Raw genomic sequence first — 17,959 nt, 5'->3', positions numbered from 1 at the left:
ACAATATTACAGCTTAAATAATACATGAGTTTTAACAAAAGAATTCATGTAAGCACTTTTATAAAATTATAAGCTCCACATTTCTGCCTTTAAACCCTCCAAAAATTGGCCCCCATTCACTTCCATTGTAAGTGCCTCACTGTAACCTCGATTTTTGCTTTTTTTATAAAGAGAAGTAGGAACAAGTCGAAATACATTTTTGTGGTAATCAACATTATGCCACAAATGTTGTTGGTTGAGCTTAACTTGTATTGAACACGGAAAATTCCTTTAAGGTCAACATTGTTTTACTCATTTTACAATAGGCACTATTGTTAGTCTAGTTGAGTTTCAGCTTCTACCCACCCTTCTGCAATAACTATAAATAGCATAGGTCGAGACTGCAAATAAAAATATTTCTTAGATTTACTCTTTTCTCTTTAAATATGGACAGTAGTTGGGTGTCACAGTGGCTTGTCGCACATATTCTTTGTTCTCTTTTGTTTTTGCTTTCACTTTAACAGAAACTGAACACATCAAATCTGCAGATAAACAGTGCAACTCAATACAAGAACATCAGAGGATCCATCTGTGTACAGGTACTATTTAAGATTTTTGAACTTCTGAACTGACTTTGCCTTGTATATTTGTGTTAAGTGACCAAACAACAGTGAATACATTTTTAAATCCTATAATTACAAATTTTATATCTAAAAAAGACCATTACAAAACATATTTGGCATAAGGCTGACCCCAAAGCAAGTAGTCAGAGTTTTTACAGTGAATCTCCGGATATTTTTGAAAGACGGTTTCCAAATAGACACATTGATTACACGGAAAGCTATTGAACAATTCCTCCATTCTTGCCCAGAAAAAAAAGACAGCGGGGCAAGTTGTCACAATTGAAAACTTCTTTCTGTTCATACTGGTTTTTGAAAAGAAAAAACTTTGCTTGAATTAAAAAATATTATGTGAAGTTAAAAAGCTATCTTATCGAAAACGTATGTTTTAAAATGCATTAATAAATGTATTAAGGTGTTATGGGTTTTCAGCAAAAATGTAACCAGAAAAAATTAGAAACACAAAAAATTCATGTTACAGAACACATGGAGACAATTAACAAACAAAAATATTTAATTCAATAATTGTAGGTAATTAATTGCATAAAAGTAAAACATGAGAAAAATTTAATGTGACAACTTGCCCCAAAATAAAGGTTCTTTATCAACACATGTACCCAGATGTCTATTTGATGTGTGTGTTTTGATCTGGAAGACGTCAAATTTCTCCCAATTTGGAATGCCTAATTCCCAATGTGCTTTTAAGTCCTTGTGGTCACATAGTGATTTGCCTCAGTCTGGGTGGCAGAGGACAAATCCCAGTTGCCTCTGGGACGTTTCCTCTCGGATGTCAATAAGACATTCAGCAGATGTCTTTGAGATGTTTATGATTTAGTATGTTTGTAAATCTGATCTTTTTAAGATGTTTAGCAGATGTTAATTAGAATGTAAGGCTCTCCAGATGATAAGATCTAAAACAGACAACTCAGAGATGTACGTGTGCTATCTGGGAATATGATAATACTGAAATTTTACATGCAAAACCACTGCCAGACAAAACACACATTCATGCAAAGCCTTTGTGACCTGCTGTGATGGTCTCTCCTACTTAAATGAGTACAATACTATTGAATAAAGACTTGTTTTATCCAATGTTTTTAGTGTATCCTTTACATTTCCAAAAACAGAACTGACAGAAACATGGTGCAAATACAAATACTGAAAGAGTTATCTCAGCTGAAAGAGTCTGGATTTGGTCAGCCGTTGCCCAGACATGGTCTCCGCCTGCTGTGGTGGTTTGCCAGGGAATGTGTTCAGATTAACAGCAATCACCGCATGACTGCACGGTGCAACCCTGCAAAAGGAGAATTTGGCTTCCATCGATTCCACAACAGAACTGAAGTCAATGCAGAAAAACTTCTTCCTAACACCAAACTAACATACTATGAGGTTGGCAACCTGAACACCCTGAATGCAGCACTACTACCTCATTATGTCACTGAGAATTACACTGGCAAAACAGATGACAGCAATACTGATCGCATCATTATTTCATTTGATAAAAATTTGAATAGGTTTGACAGCATTTATGTGACCCAGCATTCAGATAAGTTGCATTTTGACCATAATTGCACCTACCAAATCAGCCAAGGTCTCATTAAAGTAATCAAAAGCTTAGGCTTGGAAGAACTGGAAGAAGCTGTGAACAAGCAGAGATCTGACTCAGAGTCCTCTCTGCAGTCTGAATCAATTAGTGATGAAGAGTCATCAGACTTCAGACCACTATTAACTATCGACAAAGAATCATCAGAATTCAGACAACCATTATTTAGTGACGAAGAGTCATCAGACTTCAGATCACTTTCCCGACGTGTACATAGGCCTAGTACCCCAGAAAAATGCTGTTCTCCGAAATGCTGTTGTGTTTCTTAATGTTTTCCCATGTCTTTTATCTGTAGCCTTTGTGTTTTATTTTCACGTTACATATAGGACTGAGAAGAATTTTTAAGGGATCGTTCTCCCAAAAATGATGTAATGTCATTCCAAACCCATATGACTTTTTTTCTTCTTCCGTGGAACACAAAATGTGCATTTTCAATGAATATCCTGGCCTTTTTTTTTCTGTTTATTGAAAGTGAAAGATTGTCAAGCTCTGAAAAATTACCATGAAACTGTCATTAAAGTGTCCATAGGTTCCATGTGTGATAGTTCAATCTTCTGAAAAATTGCTTTATATCAGACCAAAGTTGTTTAAACCCATTATATATAAATATATTTATACATATTTAGTGTCTTTATATATAAACATGGTCTTTCCAAACATAGTTGCTCCTAAAATAAAGTTTATCTATCATCCATCCATCATTCATTCATCCATCCATCCATCCTTCATCCATCCATCCATCAATCCATCCATCATTCATCCATAAATCCATGCATCATTCATCCATCCATCATCCATCCATCCATCCATCATTCATCCATCAATCCTTCCATCTCATTCATCCATCCATCAATCCATCCATCATTCATCCATCCATCCATCCATCATTCATCCATCAATCCATCCATCCATCCATCCATCCATCATTCATCCATCCATCCATCCATCCATCCATCCATCCATCATTCATCCATCCATCCATCCATCCATCCATCATCCATCCATCCATCCATCCATCCATCATCCATCATCCATCCATCCATCAATCCATCCATCATTTATTCATCCATCCATCCATCCATCATTCATCCGTCCATCATTCATCCATCCATCCATCCATCCATCATTCATCCATCCATCCATCCATCCATCATCCATCATCCATCCATCCATCAATCCATCCATCATTTATTCATCCATCCATCCATCCATCCATCATTCATCCGTCCATCATTCATCCATACATCAATCCATCCATCCATCCATCCATCATTCATCCATCCATCATCCATCCATCATCCATCATCCATCCATCCATCCATCATTCATCTGTCCATCATTCATCCATACATCATTCATCCATCTGTCTTTGTTTCTTCATGTCTGTTTTTATTCAAATTAACAGATTTAAACCTTTTTCTTTTTGTTATGAAGGTCCCATTTAAACTTACTTAGAAATGTTTTACCAATCCTTCATCATTTATTTTAGATACTTTTCAAATGCCTTTTATGTATAGATTTTACTGTTTTAGCCTTGTCCCAGACCCAGACTTTCAATATTAAACTATGAAAATCCCTTAATAAAAATAAAAATTATTGCATGTTTATTACATGTTTTTATTCATAAAATGATTTCGAATAATTTTTCAAAAGATACAATTGTGCCACAGTTGTGGCGTCATTTCCACTACAACAAACAATTTTGCCCCTAATAAACCTTTTTTAAACTTTCAAAAAAGTTGGGTCTCATTTCCAATAAAGCTGTAATTGTTCCAAATTATTAAAGAAAAAAAAGAAAAAAGTGTTTATTAAGGATACATAAAATGTAAGCTATGAAATTAACCTAAAGAAGTCAAAGGAGCTGTGGTTTTGTTTTCATCACCGTCATTTCCAGCACAGAATTATATTAAACACAACACAGAATTTGAGATGTGCTGGAAATGAAACTGTGTTGAGAATTTTTATGACCGTCAGAAAAATGACATAAATCTCCTGTGATGCATGTACATATACTGTTGGACATTGTTAGTGGACAAATAAAAAAATTAATCAAAAACTAGAGAGAGTGTGGAAAAAGTTTTAATGATTTATCTATCTACAGTATCTATATAAATGGTACATTTGTATTGTATACGAATGAAAAATAGAGCAAATATGTTAAAGCAGTATAGCAAAGTCAAGTGCATGAGGTAGTTGTTTTGACTGTCCATAGCAGATCATTATTGATGTGATATATAATATGTGATTTTATGTAGTCAATTGTTAATTTGTGCAGTCCCTTATTAGTGTCCTCAGAACCATTACCAGAAGTTAAAGACACACCCATTCTGTTTAAGTTTCTTTTGTTCCCAGTTAGTGAGTTCTCCTCCATTTCTGCTGCTGTGGAAGACAAAAGAGATTCTTAATAACTACGACTATTTGAAAAAAAAAAAAGAGGTAGGTTTTTCTCTTCTTTCTTTGCTGAAAGAAATATTTTGTTTGCTCAATTTAACTAAACTTTTGTCAGTTGAATTTTTCCAATGTGTGTTTTCCCTGAGACCACGCAATTAATTTTTGTCCTGTTTGGAGAATTTTTTTTATTATATATAAATTCCTCTGAGATCATTCATTTTGTAATGAAGAACATTATGTGTATTATTTTGTAATTATCATTAGCAGCCTATTGGATTGATTTTATATTTTTTGGGGGATAAAATTATAGAGAAAGTTTTCAAGGCCAGAAGGATTTTCTTTTACAAGAAAAGACATCATGTATCAAGTTGGGAACGTGCATATTTGCTCCTGTTTACACAAATTGTAAATCAGGAAATAAATACTACACAAACAAATCTCTTATTATTTATCTAACATATGTCATAACATCATTGACAATCTATGTACAACGTTTTGTCCATGTATGATGCAAGAAGATCCAGCAGACTATAATTTGTAACAATTTAGTAAAAAAACTAAATAAAATGGGTAAAAAGGTTCCATTTGTTAACATTAGTTAACATGAACCAACAATTAACAATACTGTTACAGCATGCATTTATTAATCATAGTTAGTTCATTTCAACATATACTAATACATTTTTAAAATCAAAAGTTGCATTAGTTAACATTAGTTAATGCACTATGAACTAACAATGAACTAACAATGAACAATTGCATTTTTATTATTTGTAAATGCTGTAAAAAAAAAATATATATTTTTTGTTCATGATACCTAATGCATTAACTAATGTTAATGAATAAATAAACCTTATTGTAAAGTGTTAATATAAAATAACTACTGAATGAACGTCAAGAAACAGAAACGAATTGCAAAATTTTGAAGATGCAATTAGAGAATAAAACAGAAGAATCAGAGTAAACATTTTGCAATTTCAAACTTTTTATAGTAAAAATGTATTTAGCAAAGGCAAGTGTGTGTGTCTCTGTGTGTGTGTGAGTGTGTCAGATTGCTTTCATCAGCTGGAAAAGAACAGATGACTTGTAATGCCAGCAATGACCAAAAGATGGCTGTAGAGCTCCATTTATTGATGCCCTGTTTGTGTGTGTGTGTGTTCTGCATTGTGAGTGTGTTATCATCTCATCTCTTCATTTCTGAGAGTGTGTTTAGCATTATGACTGTTTTTTTTTTTTAATTAAAAAATAAATGCTCTGTGTTACTGTCTCCCCAGTTCATTTTTGTGTGTTTGTGTATGTTTTGTACTGAGGATGTTGCAGAGTCTCACCCTGTAATTTCTGTCTGTTTTTGTTTTTGCATTTTGGCTGATTCATTGATTGTATTTGACAGATCAACAAACAAATTGCTCTGATTTTTTGTTTTTCTTCCCCATTCATTTTCAATGGTCGGTCAATTTTGACCACGAATACCAAAGGTGACGTTTTTTTTTTTTTTACGACCACTTAGACTTACTAGAATCAAGCCCAATTTTATTTTTTCTTTATTTGTTCAGATGGCAAATGGAGGAAAAGTCACCAAGTTTGTACTGCTCAGATAAAGGAAACCATTTTTATTAAATCAAGAAAATGTATTTTTGGTCAAAAGGAGGGGAGTGTAGAGCTTTCAAGCTACTGTACATTTACCAAACTCGGCACAGACCTTCAGACAGATCTGACTCAGGCTCCTACAGTATGTCTACAAACTATTTCAATAGTACAGTCTATTTTATTCATCATCATCATCTGTGTTAATGTGCCATGTCATATTCATCTCTTCATCAGGTGAACACCATGATCATCAAAATAAAAGATATACATGAACTGAAAGACTCTGGATTTGGTCGACCTTGGCCCAGACAACTCTTACTCTTGTACTGGCGTACTGATCACTGTATTTCTGCTCGTAATGATATGTTCCTCCTGTGTAACCCAGCATGGGAAGAGTTTGGATTTCACTATTTTGAAAATAGAAGAAATTAATATAATGTCAAACTTTTTCCTGAAGTGAATTTTCCCTACTATTTGGTTGGCAATTTTAATTCACAAGGAGCTGATATGCTTCCGGACTGTCAAGAATGACAACAGTGGTTTACTATGACGACAGCAATACAGACTGCATCATTGTCAGCATTCAAGGAAATAAGAGGTTTGGGAAAGTGCATGTAACCACACACAAAAATAAATCAAAGTATGATCCAAATGCCACATTCCACATTACCAGGACCCTCCTCATGATCACCAAATCATACTCGAATGTAGACAGCTTTCTGTGGGATACTGGGTGTCATACACTGTACACACTACCAAGCTGAATATACCTTATCTGTCAGTTTACCAGGTGCTTGTGGTAAGTTTGCCAGAGAATCATACTGACATGGAATCACCAACTTCTCCATACAGTTAGATGATGAATCACAAACACAGCACTGTGCCTGTAACTGTATCATACTTTGAAATGTTTTTATTTGAAACCAGGGGCGTCGCTAGACTTCAGTGTCATCCGGGGCTTAGCCCACAGGCCATATTACAATATACAAATAAGAATCATCCTTCCTTCTATGACTTAAAAAAATGACCACCCTACCTGTCAAATAATAATTACATTAAGCGCAACACAGCACCGGTTCAGAATGTCAGGCGCCCAATAAACGAATCAAACACGTTTGAATTTAAATTCGGAGGATCAAAGCGAGAATTAACTTGTTGGCTCATTGTCCATTGTGCAGAAACTAACGCTAACAATAAAATCAATATAATTTAACAATTTAAATTTGCAATTGTCATTTATCATAAGATTTTGCGAATAAAGTAAAAATGACGAGAAGTCGAAGCATTATGAGATTAAAGTCGTAATAATTTGAGAATAAATCGAAAGGAAATGTAACATCAAAGTGATGTTGTGGACAACAGAAAAATGGAGCGTCTGGGTTTTTACATACTGTACAACACCACTAACCAGGGAGATAACATGGCTATGCAACCGAGCTGAATTTGTGGGAAGTTTATGTGAGCTCTCTGTTCATAAATGAGGTGTTCAGGAGTTTTCAACATGTGGGCGCCTGTCAAGGGAGGCGCCAGATATAGGCTCTTACTCAAGTGAAACGGAAAATAATTGGAACTGCTGTGAATTATATAAGTCCATATCAAGACATTGTATGTGGTAACATCCCCTCAGTTATAGTACTGCTTAGAGAGGAAAACCCAATAACAATGCCTATTAGGACTGCGCGAGTCTGTCTGGTTCTTTCTCCTAAATAAATTAAATTTCCTACATAACCGCTGCAGAGTCCGGATACTAATAACTCTGATGCGCCAGAAGACCAAGGATTTCTGTATTGCAAAATCCTATCCTAAAGTATGATTTAACTACGTCCTCCACATCCATCTCTTGCATTAATGAAGCTGCTGGCTCGGCATCCGTACTATCATTGTAATAATGATGATCTGTTTAGCCTAAGATTGAGATTTTTTTTTTGCTCTAATATACCACTTTATTCTCACAATGCTTTATTCTAATAATTTTTACTTTATTCTCAAAATATTATGACTAAAATCTTCAAATGCTACAACTTTATTCTAATAATTTTGACTTTGTTCTCATGCGAAATGTTACATCATAATGCTACAACTTTATTCTCGTACTTTTTACTTTATTCACAAAATATAACGACTTTAATATCGAAATCATAATATATATTTTTTTTATTTAACATGACAATAAAACGCCATCATGGGATCTTTGAGTACAGTTAAAATAACTTTCATTTTTATAAACGCATCTCGAAACTCCTTCATTGGGTTTGATGATTTCATGATTCCAGCAAAGTTTCAACGCTTGATAAACGGTAAGACAGTGTTTTTTCCCTTTTTGCTCTGGTGTGCAGACTTAAGTACAATAATTAGACAAGTTCAATGTCATTTGATTTTAACCATTTAAAAATCAAGGCACCCCAAAGAGGCTATTTAAACGCAGCAGTTTAACTCAGCCCAGGCAGAGCGCATATACAGGCGGTCTTTTCTGTTTGACTTTAATGTGAGATTTATCATTTACATCACCTTTGTATTGTGCTATTTAGTCTTATAGCTCACTGTGCTGCTATTTTGAGTTGAGGAAATTCCATTGCAATAAGCATTCTTTATTACCGCAGAGTCCCAACCAACTCCCGACTAAACCCAAATAACCGAACAAGTTGACTGGCACATGCATTAAAATCTACTTTGTGTGTGGATTGTTAAAAACAAATGAAGATTAGAGATGAGGCTTATCGATTATATATGAGAAATAAGGCTCCACCCCTGGAGTCGTGAGTTCGAATCCAGGGTGTGCTGAGTGACTCCAGCCAGGTCTCCTTCGCAACCAAATTGGCCCGGTTGCTAGGGAGGATAGAGTCACATGGGGTAACCTCCTCGTGGTCGCTATAACGTGGTTCTCGCTCTCGGTAGGGCGCGTGGTGAGTTGTGCGTGGATGCTGCGGAGAACAGCGTGAAGCCTCCACAAGCGCTACGTCTCCGCGGTAATGCGCTCAACAAGCCATGTGATAAGATGCACGGATTGATGGTCTCAGACGTGGATGCAACTGAGATTCGTCCTCCGCCACCCGGATTGAGGCGTCACTACGCCACCACAAGGACATAAGAGTGCATTGGGAATTGGGCATTCCAAATTGGGAAAAAAAAAAAAGAAATAAGGCTTGCATAATAAAACCTCAGTGCCTCTAATACAGAAAAGCTGCACCCCTCTAAGAGAAAATAGAAAGCTCCCACACGAGGCGTTCGGATTCCTCTGATGAACTTGAGGAAGAACTTAATGTCAATTAATGCAGGTGGGGCTCACTAATCGGAATTAATTTATATTTGAAGCCAGAATTGAAGCCTGCCTTGTTGCTTTTGTACCCTGATGTAATTAACACTATGCCTTCTTTTTTTTCTTTTTTTTTCTCATCACAAAAAAACATTCAGGGCTATTAACAAAAGACCTGGGGCTTCAGCCCCATCAGCCAGGGTCTAGCTATGCCATTGTTTGAAACCATAAACAAAGGCGGACTAGCCACTGGCAAACCAGGACTTTTCCCAGGAGACCAGACGCGAAACGGGGCCGAAAGTGGGCCATGATATGCAGAAGGGGACAGCGAAACACATTGCCACAACCCTGAACGCTCAGTCCACCCCTGACCATAAACGTTAGTTTACGTACACAAATATTAAACGCACCGTTTCAAAAGTATAGCCACAAAAAGTAAACATTATATCTGTTAACATGATTTTAGCGTAAACTCATTTACTAACCTTTCTGTGTATCTGTGTTACAATATTTACAAAGTAACATTTTTGGACTGGCCCCATTCACTTCCAATTCCACTGAGATTTTAGCTTTTTTTGCTGTTTTGTTTCAGGGACGTGTCAAAATTATTATTATTATTATTATTATTATTGTTTTGCCACAAATGCTGTTGATTGAACTCAAAAATTCAATTTTTCTAACCAAAATTCAATATCATATTTCTCTTTTATAAACAAATAAATACAAAACAACCTCACTGGGATACATTTAGGCAAGGGACACCTTAAGGGTCCTCCCATAAAAACGGTATTTTCATAAATATCAGGTCAAAGACAGGTTGTAATGTGTTATAAATATCGTAATTATATACAGTTTATAAATGACACTTTCTGTTAGCCAACAATGGTTTGATATTTATGTTACCTTTTAAATTTTTGCTGTTTCATGAATTGTTTGGTGCTTCATATTTGTTTCAACTGTAATTTTTTATTTTTTATTATTTAATTTGGCCTTTTTTTTTTTTTTTTTTTTTTTTTTTTTTTTTTTTAAAGAGTTTTATTTCACGGTTGTGGCGAGGAGGAGGGTGGGGCCGAGCCGTGATGACGCACGCCCAGCTAATCAAGCCGATGAGAGGGATAAAGGCCGTGGGAGGCGGCAGTTCGGCAGAGAGAGAGCTACAGGCAGCTGCCCTGTATGCGTGTGTTACATCTTTTGCTTTAAGTTAATCATTAAATTATTATTTATATTGTCAAGCCGGTTCTCGCCTCCTCCTTTCCCTTTTACCCCATTACAACAGTATTTCACCTATTATTGTCCGTCTTATATTCCTTACAGTTTTATTCATATACTGCATATCTGGCATTCATATCCATATATGCAAATGTACTTCTTAAATTAATCAAATGCATACATCATTTATATTCATTTTTATACATTAAATCATTTTACTTTTTACTTTACACATATCTCTTTTAAGCAATGCTTTGATGTAGTGTAATAAGTGTAATGCCAAAGCTTTATTAACTTGTTATGAGGGAGATATCTCTCTGCTAGGGTGTTTGTATTATTTTCAAGGTTATCGGATAAGGTCGCTGTTAGATTTCTTCTTGGGAGATCTCATAATAAAGGTTTGCATCAACACAAAATTGATATTTTGACTTACATAAAGGTAGAGCGCCCTTAATCACTTTAAAAGAGAATAACACAAAAATAAAGGATGTCAAAAGATTTTTTTTGTTTGTTGTGGTAATCAGCATTATGCCACAATTGCTGTTGATTGAGCTTAACTTGTATTGGAACAGGAACAGACCTTGAATGGTAACTGAAACAGGCTTCCTTTTTTTATGCACAATCTATATTTTTATCATTTGATTTGGTAAACACGATCTGGAGAGGTTTTTGTGAGATTCCCCATTCCAAAGAGCATGCAAGAGTGTATTCTGTTAATGTTGTGGGAACACCGTGCACCAGCTGATAAGACCAAAACAGCACAACGGCTTTGTTTAATAGAAAGTTTTAATTTCATGTTTTATCACAGGCATCTCATCTATATATATATATATATATAAAGAAGAAGGAAAAAACGAATAACTTTGTTTAAACCTTCGTTTAAACTCACAAACACACATAATCACTCATTCACAAACATACCCCAAGCTGCATATAAGAAAATTAAGATATTAATGTACAGCAAATTTCTCAAATCAACGTGTCTATAAATAAGGTCTGATGTTGTCATGATTGTGCTATTTCACTGGGAAAGGCCCCTTCTCTGTCTTTCTCTGCTCACAGTTGAACCTAATGGAATCTAAAATACATATACCTGATCGCCTATATCAACCAACCTACTGACAACAGCTTCATTACCATTTAAACATTATTCTTATTAATTGTAACTCTTATAACAGGAAAGGACATGTGACAATGATCTGCAGGACCGTCCCTCACCCTCCAATACATGTCCACACTTAAAACTGCTCATTCACAAATACATTAATGGTCAGTCTCTCTTTGACTGCGACGTGTAGAGTAACTTCTACCTGGACAAGTCTGTGATCCTGAAAGAAAAAAAAAAGATAAGTCAATCTAAATGCCCAAATGACATCTCCACATCCCTTTCCTTCTCTGATCAAATTTATCATATGCTGAAAATGAAATCAAACATGTTAAAATAACAAGGGCAAATATTCACTATATTTGCAATGATTTTGCTGGTGATATAAAATTAAGCAGCATTTGCGAATACTGCAATGATTTTAATGCACTTTTCATTTGGCCACTATGTTTTCTTACATTAATCCAAGTTTTTTTTAATTACAATTTTTCTTTCAATTTCCTCGACTAATTTCCCGATCTCTTCTTGTCAAGATTTCGAAGTATGAGATGTTTAAAAGCATCTTTGATTTAACTTAAATATTCTAGGTTCAATACAAGTTGAGCTCAATCGAAAGCATATTTGACAAACACAAGATTTTTAACAGAAGAATTTTATAAGTGCTTTTGTAAAATTATAAGCTTCACATTTCTGCCTTAAAACCCTCCAAAAATTGGCCCCATTCACTTCTATTGCAAGTGTCTCACTGAAACCTTGAATTAGCTTTTTTAAAGAGACAGGATGGAGTCAAAATTATTTTATGTGTTAATCAACATTATGCCACAAATGCAGTTGATTGAGATGAACTTGTATTAAACCCGGAATATTCCTTTAAGTAGCAAAAATGGCATTAGAGTTGGTAAGCTTGATTCATTTTGAATCACTGTCCATTTCAATTAATTATTTTAACATTATGATTCAGTTGCTTCAAAACAATGTTCACAGATGTTCCTGTCAAAAGGCTAAAAGATATTAAGACAATTGTTTTTTTTTTTTTGTTGTTTTTTTTGGCTTTTCCAGCACTAATGTCTTCAGACTATTTAAACTTCAGCTTGTTGCGAGTGTTTCAGTGCAAAAACTCACTGTAACTTCTCCTGCAGGAGTTCGAGTCTTTGCCGGTCCACATATCGAGAGAACAGTGAGACTAGGTTTGGAGGAGTGAACATAGGAGATGAGAGAACTGATGACGGGACCTTCAAAAGCTCCCTCGTTACGGAGAACACCAACTCGGTCCTGGACAAAGAGAAAGATAGAAGAAAAAAAACATTAGACAACAGAAAAGGTAAATATTTCTGGAAAAAAGGATTAGACAAGATGTAAAGAAATTAAACATTTTAAAAAGAAATGCAAATGATAAAAACTATCAAGGGTCGCTGTAATAGTAATGACCCTTTATCTAATTAACTAAAGATCAAGAGAAACATTGACTATGTTTACATGGACACCAAGGGCCGTATGTATAAAACGTCTCAGAAATGCTCTTAAGAATAGCCTTAAGCTTTGACTAGTTAATAGGTTATTTTCTGTTGATTAACACTTTGATTAATCAAATGAGAAAGCCAAATTTAACATACTGTATTTTAAAACATTATTCCACATCTTGTTGAATGTTGTCCTCAAACATGGTGCAAACTGAAGGCTACAACAAATCAAATGCTACATTTTGCAATATAAATTGCATATGCTTTTCACGTTATCAAAACAAAATATCTCCACAGTTTTAATGTAGAAGGACAATTTAAATCACGAAACAAACTGTTGTAATCCCATTAAAGCTACATGTTAGATTTCATTTAAACACGGTTCAATTTAGTGGTAAATTTGACGTTCAACATGTCAACAATATTTTATTGTTGCACTCCGTTTGGTTGAGCAGCAATGGACACACTCCATGAAGAAAGCCTATTTAAAAAAAAGTGAAGTAATAATGACTCGGTGTTTAGGACTTGTTTTCCAAAATGGAAATGGAAACTTTGAACATGACTTTGAGTTTATAATATTTACAAATAAGCATATATCAGTAAAGTGTTATGAGCTGGGTTAAACATCTCAAGCACATTAAACTGCAGAAGGAATCTGTTAAAGCACCTGCCACACAAAAATGAGCTTTTTAAACATTTTATATAGTTTTGGGGTTCGGGCTCTTTTCAGATGCAGCTCTGCACCATTTTTCAAATGTCTTTTTTGTCCCATAGAAACACGTTTCCACTACTGAAAAGTGGTGTCACTGACGGAGGTTACAGTGCTAGTGCAAAGATATTCAACTAATCATGATTGAATTCACTTTTGATTATTTTCATGATTGATTTTGATCAATCAAGTGATATTTAGATGTTATTTAGTTGTTCCAGCCCTCTGAAAGTTTAGGCATGTAGCCCATCAAATTTTTCAAATGCTTAATTCACAACAATGAGTTTCAATGTATTCATTTAAGGAACAAATAAAAAATATATATTGATGGGGGAGACCTGGGTAGCTCAGCGAGTATTGACGCTGACTACCATCCCTGGAGTCGTGAGTTCGAATCCAGGGTGTGCTGAGTGACTCCAGCCAGGTCTCCTAAGCAACCAAATTGGCCCGGTTGCTAGGGAGGGTAGAGTCGCATGGGGTTCTCCCTCTCAGTGGGGCGCGTGGTGTGTTGTGCGTGGATGCTGCGGTGGATGGCGTGAAGCCTCCACACGTGTTATGTTTCCGTGGTAAAGCGCTCAACAACCCACGTGATAAGATGCGCAGATTGACGGTCTCAGACGCGGAGGCAACTGAGATTCGTCCTCCTCCACCCGGATTGAGGCGAGTCACTACGCCACCACGAGGACTTAGAGCACATTGGGAATTGGGCATTCCAAATTGGGGAGAAAAGGGGAGAAAAAATTCAGTATTTACAGAAAAATACTGTATATATAGATGGATTTCATTTCGCTCAACTACGAAACACATTTGCCCAAATTCCACTATCATAAGTCCAACACATTCTGTCTTTGTTGTAGAGTGTGTTGTCTCCACAGAACACAGTCACTGTGCTGCTAACTATGTAAGATACAGCACTCTTAAACAATTTAGGAGCCGAGACCAAGTCTTAACACTTGTCTTATGAACATTTATGACTCACACGTATTCTTATGTCTAGGAAGGCGGCAAGATCTTATGTCTAGGAGTAAAATTTCATCATTCTTAGAATTTTGACACATTTAAGACTAAAATTTTACCCTAAGCGGCTTTATGCGTACAGCCCCAGAAAGCGGCTTATTGGGAGAAAGCAGCGTTCCAGTTTATATGCACTGTTTAAGCGGCGTACTCTTTACTCCCGTATACATGCGGCTTGGTCAGTAAGCAGCTTTCTCCACAGTAAAGTAATTACCCCACGACACTTGTGTAAATAACAAATATGGGATCTGAGGAAGACTTCGCTATTTTATTCTCCGTTGCTTTGCTTTTTTTCCAGGTATTCCAGAGTTGTTGACGTGTTTGTTTCCGTCGCGACCTGCAGCGGAATTGCACTGCAATAGTGGAGTTTCCCTCTTACTTAAAACTCCGGGATTCCCCCAGTGTATGATCGCATATACGCAAATGTGAGGGACAGTCAATATTTTACATTGGGTAGAGTTTATAGTGTATGCACTTTTCCCACTGTACTCCCAGAAATGTTGAATTCTTTCTGCTGTGTTGACTTGTCGTTGGGCTCCATCCTATGACGTTTGTTCTCCGGTCTGTTCACGCACATGTGCACTCCTCAAAAACCTGTTAGAACACCGCTTATGTGTTTACATGGCCACATGAAGCGGCGTTCTCCGGGAGAAACCTGGGTGTGATAAACCGCTTTCTCTTAATCGGCGTAAGGAAATTCACGTTCTCGTTTACACGACATTTCAGAACGCTGCTTTCTGCAAAAACTCTGGAATAAACCATTTTCTTAAGTTCATGTCAATCATTACCCTTAACTAAATTTGAGAAAGTTTTAAAAGCAATTTAATGTCTTCCATTCAACATAATTTAGTTGGATTAGTTCTAATCAATGTACTATAGTAGTTTTAATTCAACTTCATTACGCTCATCAAACTCAATTTACTAAGGTTTAATTAATTTTCTTCTTTTGGTCCAACTTAATTTATTTGAATCTTAAGTATATGCCATATGACTAAGTGTAAGGACACTGTAACTGTTCCACTGTCAATTTAATTAAAAACTGCTTACAGGAGGTAAGAAGCACTCAAATCAGGTATCACTTGAAAGTAAAAGTCCATGTAGTCCCAACTCAAATGGTTCAAGTTAAATAAAATAAAATCAAGTTGTTCTAGAATTGTGTTGCTTCAGCTCATTTAAGTAAACTGAACAAGCAGCAAAAATACTTTTGAGTACACACAAAAACCATTACAATTGTATACATTTTCCAGATTAAAGGTACCCTTCTGTTATTTACACAAGCAATGGCTTTCAATGTTTTATACTGTATGTACTGCTACCATTCACACACCACCACTACAACGGCAATTTTTCTTCATGTTTTTTGCAAGAAGAGTGCAAGTTATACAATTTTAAACTATTGTTCTGCTTTATACATCCTATGTGTCTGTAATGAAGGGAACACCTGTAATTGTTTTAATAAGCAGACACATGCTCACCATCGGTTGTCATCCATAAGCTGACAGTTGGGATCAGAGCTCTGCATTCTCTCTCCCTCACTCAGAATCAGATAAAGCAGCGTCACACCAAACTGATAACAACACCACAGTGGATTCATTTATAACAGATAAAAGTAAAATATAACCACATAGCATCCATATGTTATTAAGTTAGATGAAAAGTAGAGTCCAGTACCTTATTTTGCAGCACGAGGGTAAGCTGTCCTTCACTGCCTTGCAGCTCCTGAAGGAGATCAGTGAGGGAGGTACTCGACATGGACTGGATTACCATCATGACTGGTTCCACCAACCAACACAGTACCTACAGGAACAAGGTATCGAAGTTGTTCGAAGATGCCAGATTCACAACAGATGTTTTCATTAATACTGTATATGGATTGTATGTTTTTGACTTGAATAAAACATGTCACTTTTATCAGTAACTTTATAATTATGCGCCAAAGCCCATTTTTTTCTCATTTGGTGCTTGTCAAGTGTTCATTTTGGACCCTGCTCATTTTGCTACTGCAAGATCATGCCTTCAAGACCATGCTATTGAATTTACAGCATTCGAAGGGTTTCCACATCTTATTCTATCCACTGAGAGGCTGTAAAGACCCACTTTCACACTTTGCTGAATTTCCTGAGCTATATAACTTTCATAGAGACTAATGGGAAGCTGAGAGTGCACAAGTCGGTGTACCAGGTAAAAAAACAAAAATCTGTGGAAGACAGACGACGTGTGAAGTTTGTAGACCTATGGAACACCTTTAATTTGCTCTTCTGCAGTTGCCGTCTCAGAAATCAACTTTAGAAAATGGAAAATATCATTTCTTTCCTAGATGGGTTTTTGGTAGTGTTCAGTGAATTTTGAATGTTCATTTGGAGCCCTCCCATTTTAACGATTATTGTGATGCTATTTATACTTTTGTAATTTGCCAATAAAAAGATGAAGTAACATGCAACAAAAAGATGAAGTTACATGAAGTCTCCTTTCGTTTTTTTTTTTTTTTTTTTAAGAAAATGCAGAACTCTGTGGAGACGCCATTAATATATACAATTATATATTTATTTCATAATAGCACACTACCATCCCTCTATGGACATGTTGGAGAAAGAATTGCCATTGGCTAGTAAATGTTTGATTTTACTCGCCAGACTTTTGACAACATGCAAGCGTAATGACTTCAAACAATATGAGAGGGATAGTACATTTTAATTTATATTTCACATTTTAGCTTTTTTTTTATTTTTATATTACAAATTTCACATTCTATCAATGCATTTGTCATGAAATTGCATTTTTTTATTATGATACAAGCTGTTGCCTAAACATTTTTAACAATATATTCACAAGGTTGGAACCTAATAATAAACACAGAATTACACATTTAACAATTATTTAATAATTATATTACAAAATAAGCACTAATAAATGAAAACTGCTATGCAAAAAAAAATAAAAAAAATAAAAATTATGTGGCACAAGCCTATTTGTTAATTTCTTTAATATTTACAGTGTTTTCTGAAGTTAAATTATTTCATAATGTATGA

At 35.5% G+C, this 17,959-nt stretch overlaps 2 protein-coding genes across 4 annotated transcripts in view; one reads left to right on the top strand and one right to left on the bottom strand.

Annotated features, from left to right (window-relative positions):
* Positions 1 to 442: 442 nt before the first annotated feature.
* On the top strand, positions 443 to 3,126 carry LOC127444064 (uncharacterized). The gene is made up of 2 exons (XM_051703231.1): positions 443 to 578; positions 1,727 to 3,126. Exon 2 carries the CDS (start codon positions 1,740 to 1,742, stop codon positions 2,469 to 2,471), a length of 732 nt encoding a protein of 243 aa, XP_051559191.1. The 5' UTR covers positions 443 to 578; positions 1,727 to 1,739; the 3' UTR covers positions 2,472 to 3,126.
* An 8,284-nt stretch (positions 3,127 to 11,410) lies between these two features.
* patl1 (PAT1 homolog 1, processing body mRNA decay factor) overlaps positions 11,411 to 17,959 on the bottom strand; it is a 32,184-nt gene continuing 25,635 nt past the window's right edge. For all 3 annotated transcript variants that reach the window (XM_051703519.1, XM_051703521.1, XM_051703520.1), the window contains exons 15-18: positions 16,602 to 16,727; positions 16,406 to 16,497; positions 12,870 to 13,019; positions 11,411 to 11,970 (exon numbers count right to left, since the gene is read on the bottom strand). In XM_051703519.1, coding sequence (XP_051559479.1) covers positions 11,949 to 11,970; positions 12,870 to 13,019; positions 16,406 to 16,497; positions 16,602 to 16,727 — 390 coding nt within the window. In that variant the 3' untranslated portion in view covers positions 11,411 to 11,948. The remainder of the gene's footprint in view (positions 11,971 to 12,869; positions 13,020 to 16,405; positions 16,498 to 16,601; positions 16,728 to 17,959) is intronic.

Source organism: Myxocyprinus asiaticus, chromosome 7 (assembly GCF_019703515.2).
Source record: "Myxocyprinus asiaticus isolate MX2 ecotype Aquarium Trade chromosome 7, UBuf_Myxa_2, whole genome shotgun sequence".
Classification (NCBI taxonomy): domain Eukaryota; kingdom Metazoa; phylum Chordata; class Actinopteri; order Cypriniformes; family Catostomidae; genus Myxocyprinus; species Myxocyprinus asiaticus.
The sequence above is the reverse complement of the archived record's forward strand: the minus strand, read 5'-3'. Positions and strand labels throughout refer to the sequence as shown.

Bases quoted from the DNA above. Each gene is read 5' to 3' on its own strand.
- LOC127444064 (XM_051703231.1), top strand. From the start codon at position 1,740: ATGGTGCAAATACAAATACTGAAAGAGTTATCTCAGCTGAAAGAGTCT.